The sequence below is a fragment of the Orycteropus afer genome, unplaced genomic scaffold (assembly GCF_000298275.1).
Source record: "Orycteropus afer afer isolate SDZICR_OR568_19922 unplaced genomic scaffold, OryAfe1.0 scaffold00470, whole genome shotgun sequence".
Lineage (NCBI taxonomy): Eukaryota > Metazoa > Chordata > Mammalia > Tubulidentata > Orycteropodidae > Orycteropus > Orycteropus afer.
Window position 1 is genome coordinate 1,281,994 of NW_006922057.1, and position 9,259 is coordinate 1,291,252.

Here is a 9,259-nt window from a genome sequence, read left to right on the forward strand (position 1 = left end):
AAAACAATGGCAAGAGTGGGCTTATTAATTATTATTTTTTGTTTTTCTGGGCTCAAGAATTCCTCCTTTCCCCCCACACACCAGGCAGGGTCTTTGTTTTGGAGGAGACATAAAAATCTCTATATAACAGCAAATAGAAAGAGTGCATCTTAGACTCCATATCTGAGGGTCACAGTTACTTAAGCTGGTTTGGAGCCTTTCTACAGAAGTTCTAGGCAGAGTTTGGATGGGACTCAATACTTCTGGTCCCCACTGGGTCATTCTGCTGCTGGGGGTGCCAAGACCACTTCAAGAACTCAACTTTCTCTACGACAAAGGGCACCTTCGAAAAACTCAGAGTTGGTCAGCATTGCTAATGCTGGGAATGGCACAGGGGAGCGACAGATGATCTCAACTCTTGGAGGAAGAGTGCAGGCTCAGCTATGTGCTATTGTGGCCTGGTGTGCCACATCAATGAGTGATTTCCAGTGACTGGATGGTGCCAGGGCTAAGTCGCAGACTACTTCTCTACTTCACATCCTTACTGATGATACAATCTCTAATGTCATCTTCAAACTGGTAGGAACTTTTGCTGTCAACTTGATGTTATAAAAATAAATACATAAATAAAAACAGGATTCATGCATTCCTTTCTGCTCTTCCATGTTTTTCATCTACCAGTCTGAGAGTTGCTCAGTCTGTGGAGACAGGAATCAGGTTAGCACTCTTAAAGAGAGCTTTTTAGCTGTAGGATGGGACACTCTCCCATCTGGAAACAGGTTAGACAAAGGCACTAGGTGCCAAACATATGGGGTCATGGGGATACTTTTATAGGTTTTCCATTTTTGTCATACTGGTACACCAGCATCTTGATACAGTGTGAGTTGGCTGGAGAGATCCAGGGACTACTTGTTATGGAAAAGTTATGGTTGGTGTAGAACTGTACAGGTTGCTTCTGGCACTTGAAGAAGGCCTTGAGTGTAGCGGCTGCCATGGTGCGGAACCGCTTGCTGATGAAGCAGTAAAGGAAGAAGTTGATGGCGGTGTTCAGAAGGGCCAGCATGTTGGCGATGTCGGACATGATGTGCACCAGCCAGCGGTTTTGGATTGGCACCACATAGAGGTGGTAGAGAATCATGACGATGCGAGGGGCCCAAAGGGTGGCAAAGATAGAGGTAATGGTGAACAAGATGGCAGTGGTTTTCCCTGTGGAGTAGCCACGGAGGCGAAAATTGCTCTTTCTCCTGAGTTTGTACACAATGATTGAGTTCAAAATGAAGAAGATGGAGCAGGGTACCAGGTACACGGTGAAGCAGTGAATCCAGATAAGAACGTGATGCATGGAAGTGCTGATGTAGTCTTCAGTCCAGATATTGGGCCACCAGTAATAAGGGATGCTAGTCAGGAAGCAGGTGATGTAAACGCTTACAATTACTTTCCGAGTGCGGGCTGGGTAGGAGACTGTGTGGTATTTGAGTGGATGGCAGACAGCAATATACCTGTCAATTGTTAATGGAACAGTAATCCAAATGGAGGTGTGGATGGATGAGAATTCCAGAACTTCTATGATCTTGTTGGGGACCTGAGGCATCTGCATGTTCAAGATGAAATCTTCCAAAAGGAAGTCCACAAACACGATGAAAAAGAGGACCAAGATGTCAGCAGCAGCAAGTGCCAAGAGATAATTGTAGGAGGACTTCTGTCTTCTAGCCACCAGCTGAGAAAGGATGATCACTGTCAGGATGTTTGCTGTGGAGAGTAGAGAAATTGGTTTATCTCTGAAGCAAAGATGACTTCTTGGCTACTATGGATGCCCCAGGAATTTCTACAAAGTATGTTTGTTGGGACATCCTTATGGTAGTCAAAGGGATTGATCCAATTTTTTTTTAGGGACAATCTCTATGTTACAAATTGCATCTCATACAAACAATTGGATATTTTACAAAGTTATGCACATATGTAGTTTATTTATTTTTCATGTACCTTGAGAAATTATCCTAACTTTAGAGATAAAACTGGGGCTTCAAGACATTGAGAAACTTTCTTAGAGTCACATAACAGGTAAATCATGGTGACCACCAACCAAAACCAAAATCACTGCCATTGAGTTGGAAACCCTTCCTTGGGTTACTGAGGCAGTATCACTATGGAAGTAGATAGCCCAACCTTCCCTCTGAGGAGTGGCTGGTGGGTTTAAACCGACAGGCTTCTGGTTAGCAGTCACATGTTTTAGGCACTTCACCACCAGAGCTCCTAATCTTGGTGACAGGGACCAAATATAAATCCTCTTATTCCAAAACCCATGCTCTGTTTTGTTCAACTCCATGGAAGATATGGGTTTAGAATGAATTTTCTTGGTTTTGTGTATTCAGGTAAGAGATTGGACTACATAGCTTCTTAAGAAACTTTTTAGAATTTAAGACTTTAGGATCTTTCCTCTTAAATTTAAAATTGAAGGAGCTGAGAAGATCCTGATCTTTGGATTAATTTAAAAATAAGTTATATTTATTTTTTGAATAGATAATATACACACATGGTACATAATTCATAAGAATAACAGAGAAAAGTAACTTTCCCCTTTACCTTTGTTCTCTAACCACTCCAATTGCCCCTCTTGAGGGTAATCGCAGTTAGCAAATAATCTATACTAATATATATCTCTATAATATGAGTGTACAGAGTTTTTTCACAAATGATAGCAATGTATTATTTTTTCTGGCATCAGATTTATTTTGCAAATCCATCCATATCCTTTTCTGTCCTCTCCCTGCTTTCCCGCCTTGCTGCTTGTGGGGCACGGCCTGGTTTCCCTCTCCTCTCCTGGATTCCTGTGGCTGACTCCTCCTAACAACAACATCCATATAATTTCTGATTTTTTTTTTTTTTTTAAAATCAGTGTCTTCCTGAATAAGACATATCTGGAAAGTCACTAGGAACTCACTCCAAAGTGATATTCCAATGGATAAAATATCTGAAAGTCACTCTACATATTTATTCTCATTAATTCTAAGAATTAATTCTGAAACGTAACCATTATTAATATTTTGCAAACAAGGAGACTAGATCTCAGAGAGCTTAAGTCCCTTGTCTGAGTTTTGCTGGAAGAGCTGGAATTGGACTCTCTGTCATGCTCTCTCTCTCTCACTCAATGTTATGTTTTTGAGACCAATGTTATGTATTTTGTTGATACATAGAGCTCACTCATTTTAATGACTATGTAGCATTTTATTGAGTGAACTCATTGTCTGACTAAGATAGACTTGGAAGAAGGAAGGGGCCATCCACTTCTCAAAGAATTGGCCAGTGAAACCTTATGAATAGCAGTGAAACAAGGTCTGATATATTACTGGAAAACTTTATGAATAGCTCTGAAACATTGTCCAATTTAGTGCTGGAAGATAAGCCCCTCAGGTAGGAAGGCACTCAATACACAACTGGGAAAGAGCTACCTCCTCAGAGTAGAGTCGAACTTAATGGTGTGGCTGGAGTAAAGCTTTCAGAACCTCCATTGGCTGAGGTGGCACAACTCAAAATGAGAAGAAACAGGTGCAAACATCCATTAAGAATTGAAACATGGAATGTATGAAATATAAATCTAGGAAAACTGAAGTTGTGAAAATGAAATGGAACATATAAAGATTGATATCCTAGGCATTAGTGAGCTAAAATGGACTTTTTAGTCATTTTGAATCAGACAACCATATGATCTACTTTGCCAGGAATTGAAGAGGAATGGCATGGTATTAATTGTCACAAAGAGTGTTTCAAGATCTATCCTGAAGTACAGTGCTGTCAGTGATAGGATAATAGCCATACGCCTACAAGGAAGAACAGTTAATACTACTATTATTCAAATTTATGCATCAACAACCAAAGCCAAAGATGAAGAAATTCAAGATTTTTACCACCTCCTGCATCCTGGAATTGACCAAAGAGGCAATCAATATGTGTTGATTATTATGGGCAATTGGAATGCAAAAGTTGGAAACAAAGAAGAATCACCAGTGGTTTGAAAATATGACCTTGGTGATAGAAACGACACTGGAGGAATTCATGGTAGAATTTTGCAAGACTAATGACTTATTCATTGCAAAAACTTTTTTTTTTTTTTTTTTTTTTTAACCAACATAAATGGTGGCTATACACATGGGCTTTCTACATCTGTGGAAAGAGGTGATGGAGAAGCTCAATATGTTCAGCCAAAACAAGGCCAGGAGCTGACTGTGGAACAGACCTTCAATTGCTCATATGCAAGTTCAAGTTGAAACTGAAGACAATTAAAACAAGTCCATAAGAACCAAAATATGACCTTGACTATATCCCTCCTGAATTTAGAAACCATCTGAAGAACAGATTTGATGCACTGAATTCCAATGACAGAAAACCAGAAGAATTGTGGGATGATATCAAGAACATCATCATGAAGAAAGCAAAAGGTCATTAAAAAGACAGGAAAGGAAGAAAAGACCACATGGATGTTAGAAGAGACTCTGAAACTCGCCCTTCAATAGAGAGTAGCTAAAGCAAATGGAAGAAATGACAAAATAAAGGAGCTGAACAAAAGATTTCAAAGAGCAGCTTGAGAAGACAAAGTCAATTATTATAATAAAATGTGAATGGACCTGGAGTTAGAAAACCAAAAGGGAAGAACATGCTCAGCATTTCTCAAGCTGAAAGAACTGAAGAAAAAATTCAAGCCTCGAGTTACAATATTGAAAGATTCTATGGGCCAAATATTGAATGATGCAGGAAACATCAAAAAAAGATAGAAGGAATATACAGAGTCACTCTACCAAAGAGAATTGGTCAATGTTCATCCATTTTAGGAGGTGGCATATGATCAAGAACCAATGGTATTGAAGGAAGAAGTTGAACCTGCACTGAAGGAATTGTTGAAGAACAAGGCTCCAGGAATTGATGGAACACCCATTGAACTGTTTCAACAAACTGATGCTGTGCTGGAAGCACCCACTCATCTATGCCAGGAAATTTGGAGGACAGCTACCTGGCCAACTGACTGGAAGAGATCCATATTTGTACCCATTCCAAAGAAAGGTGATCTTACAAAAGTGGAAATTATCAAACAGTATCATTAACAGCACATGCAAGTAAAATCTTGCTGAAGATAATTAAAAAATGGTTGCAGCAGTATTTTAACAAAGAATTTCCAGAAATGCAAGCCGGATTCAGGAGAGGACATGAAATGAGGGTTATCATTGCTGATGTCAGATAGATCTTGCCTGAAAGCAAAGAATACCAGAAAGATGTTTACTTGTGTTTTATTGACTATGGAAAAGCATTTGATTGTGTGGATCATAACAAATTATGGATAACTTTAAGAAGAATGGGAATTCCATAACACTTACTTGTGCTCATAAAGAACCTGTGTATGGACCAGGAGGCTGTCCTTTGAACAGAACAAGGTAATATTGCATGGTTTAAAATTAGGAAAGGAGTGCTTCAGGGTTGTACTCTTTCACCACCTGTATGCTGAACAAATAATCTGAGAATCTGAACTATATGGAAAAGAACGTGACATAAGGATTGGAGGAAGACTTCAACAATCAGTGATATGCAGATGACACAACTTTGCTTTCTGAAAGTAAAGGTGACTTGAAGCACTTAGTGATAAAGATTAAAGACACCAGTCTACAGTATGGATTACATCTCCACATAAAGAAAATGAAAATCCTCATGACTGGACCAATAAGCAGCATCACAACAAATGGAGAAAAGATTGGAGTTATCAAGGATTTCATATTACTTGTTTCCACAATAAACAGCAATGGAAGCAGCAGTCAAGAAATCAGACGATGCATTGCACTGGGTAAATCTGCTGCAAAAGACCTTTTTAAAGTGCTGAAGAGCAAGGATGTCTTTTTGAAGGTTAAGGTGCACCTAACCCAAGCCATGGTATTTTCAATCACTTCATATGCATATAAAAGCTGGACAATGATGGAAGACTTCATGCTTTTGAGTTGTGGTGTTGGTGAAGAATACAGAAAGTACCGTGGACTGCCAGAAGAACTAACAAATCTATCCTGGAAGAAGTGCAGCCAGAATGCTCCTTGGAAGTGAGAATGGCCAGACATCATCTCATCTTCTTTGGTCAGGTTGTGAGAAGGGACCATTCCCTGGAGAAGGAGATCATGCTTGGTAAAGTGGAGGGTTAACGAAAAATGGGAAGGCCCTCAATGAGATGGATTGGCACAGTGACTGCAACGATGAGCTCAAGTATAGCAAGGATTGGGAGGCTGGCACACGACCGGGCAGTGTTTCATTCTGTTGTACATAAGCTCACAATGAGTTAGAGCTGACTCAGCAGTACCTAGCAACAACAACCGTAATTTATTTATTTATATATATATTTAAAGTGGGTCAAGGATTTTGCTGATACAAACCTTGGAGATAAGTACATTTACTGTAGACAACTTCAAGATATACTGCTGAATTGCTCTGTCAAGTGGTTGTCCAAATTACATGTTCAACATCAAAGTATGAGAATTTCAGTTGGTTTACATCCTTTCCATACATGGTATCGTCAGAGTTTGAAAAAAGTCTGTATTGTCTTTGCCCTTGTTCAAAACAGTTTGAAATACCATTTTGAAGTTGTGGAGAGTTAAGGTACTGTTTATATGAATTATCCAGAATTCTTACCCAAGACCAATGCCATGATCTAAACCACTATGCAATATTGGTACTCATTCCAAGTGGGAGCAGGGGTGCCATTCAGGTATGTTATGCTGGATACAATAAATAAAAATCATGAGGAAATTCTATTTTAAGTCACTACTTAAGAAAAGGAAATCATTAAAATTATTTTCACTTCTGAAGCTCAAATAGAAGTTTTTTCATGCATCCAATGAAATTTTTTGAGCATCTACTATGAGCCATGCCTGGGGAAGAGATGATGAACAAAATAGACATGGTCTGTCCTGCCCTCTTGATGCTTAGAGTCTGCTATGAGAGAAAAACATGAACTGAAGAACCACAGAAGAAAATGTGTAACTGCAAACTATAGTAAGTGCTAAGAAGAATTGTTTGAGAGTAGTGATCAGAAGAGGTTTTGCTAAGGAAATGATATTCAAGCTGAGATTTGGAGGAAGTAAATGGGCAAACAGAGTGACAGGAGAAAATGCTTCTAGCAAAGGAAACATCATGTGCAAACCTTCTGGGGTGGGGTACTGTGACGAGTAGGCTTGGTGAAAGCAAGGGACACCTACCTACTTGTTTGCAAGGAATTCTTTCTTTCTTTTTTTTTTTTTGTAGCTCTCTTTAAAAGATGTCTTCTATTGAAGGGTTCAAAATGTTTTATTCATTCAGACACCCTTTCAAAAGTACTTTCAAAAAGTATTTATCATCTACCTTCTATATACAAAGATCTGTGCCTGGACCCAAGGTGAATACAAACTGGTACTGCCAACATTCAGAGCCTCCCCTCAGCATAGTAACAGCATGGTGGTGACTATAAAGAATTAAACAAGAACACACACAAAGATACAGGAGCTTCTGGTGAACGGCTGTAGAATGAATGGAAAGGCTTCAATGGAGGGCATGGGTCTGATTTTTAATCCCTGTTCCTATGACCTAATTATATATAGTGGGAATTTCATGGACCTAAAACCATAAAAGGGTGTCTGGGACCAGGCTGCCTGGGGTTGAGTCCTGGATCCACCACTTATCGGCTCTTCGACGTGTGGCAAGTCTATTTAGCATCTCTGTACCCAGTTTCCTTACCTATAAAATGGAGTTAGTAAGAATGCTCACTGCATAGAGTTGTTTTGAGGATTTAGTAATTTACATATACACTTAGAACAGTGTCTGACATATGGAAAGTGTACAGTATACTAGTATTGACTATAATGAGATGGATTGACACAGTGGCTACAACAACAGGCTCAAACATAGAAATGATTGTGAGGACTGGACTGGAAGCATTTTATTTTGTTGTACATAGGGTCACTATGATTTTGAATTAATGTGACACCACCTAACAACATTAAGAATCCATTCCTTCAATACATTTTTGTTTTGTTTTGGCTACTTTTTTTTTTTAAACTAATTTGGGTTAAAGTTTACAGAGTCAGTAAGTTTTCCATTCAACAATTCATACACATCTTGTTTTGAGGCACTGATTGCAATTTCCCCAGTACAACAGCATTCTTCCCATTTCCTCCCTGTGTTTACTACTTCCCTTCATCCTTCTTTCCTAGCCATTCCTGTCTTCTCAGCTTTCTCTCTGGGCAAATGCTGCCCTTTTGATTTTGCATGGTTTATTGGTCTAATGAATGTGTACCTCCCTAGTGTTATTGTTCACCTTTTAGGCCTGTCTATGTTACTCCTTGGAAGGAAGGTTGGGCAATCTACTTCCGTAGTGATACTGCCTTGGAAACCCAAGGTGGGGTTGCTATGAGTCAGGTCCGACTCTACGACACATAACAACAACAATTGTTTGGTGAAAATTGAGCTATAGGAGTGAATTCAAGTCTGGCTTGAAGGGTGTCTAGGGTGTCTTGGGGGTTCCAACAGTCTCTGTCAGACTAGTGGGTCTTATTTATTCATTTAAATTTTTAATTATTTTGAATTTTGTTTCACATTTTTTCTCCCACTCTGTCCAGGACCTCCTATTGTGATTCCTGTCAGACTGGTCAGCAGTGGTAGCTGGGTACCATCTAGTGCTTCTGGTCTCAGGGTCATGGAGGCTGGAGTTCACATAGTCCATTAGGTCTTTGGACTAATTGTACCCTTGCAGCTTTGGCTTTCTTCACCTTTCTTTGTTCTGGATGGGGAGAAAACAATAGTTGCACCTTAGATGGCTCCTCACAAGCTCTTAAGATCAAAGTCGCTACTCACCAATGTAGGATGTAGAACACTGTCTTTCTGGAGTATTTCTGTCAATTGATGTCAGTATCCCTCAAGACTATGGTCTTGCACTCCTAGACTCAGAGACTCAGCACCTGAAGGTGTTTGGTTATGGATGATTTTGCCTTGATCATTTGGTGCTGATCTCCCCCTTACTGTATATTGGCTTTCTCTTCACCCAAGTTAATATGCCTATCCTCTAGTTAGTAATTTATCCTCCTTTTCCCTCTCATCCCTGTTGTTGTTATTTGCCATCGAGCTGGACCTGACTCATAGTGATCTCCTTGGGTTTCCAAGGTGGTATCACTATGGAAGTAGATTGTCCAACTTTCCTTCTGAGGAGTGGCTGGTGGGTTTGAACCCCAGCCCTCTGTTTAGCAGTCAAGTGCCTTAGGCACTATGCTACCAGAGCTCCCCT

At 39.7% G+C, this 9,259-nt stretch overlaps 1 protein-coding gene across 1 annotated transcript in view; it reads right to left on the minus strand.

Annotated features, from left to right (window-relative positions):
* Nucleotides 1–793: 793 nt before the first annotated feature.
* GPR139 (G protein-coupled receptor 139) overlaps nt 794–9,259 on the minus strand; it is a 62,513-nt gene continuing 54,047 nt past the window's right edge. Inside the window, exon 2 of the mRNA XM_007954730.2 lies at nt 794–1,728. Coding sequence (XP_007952921.1) covers nt 794–1,728 — 935 coding nt within the window. The remainder of the gene's footprint in view (nt 1,729–9,259) is intronic.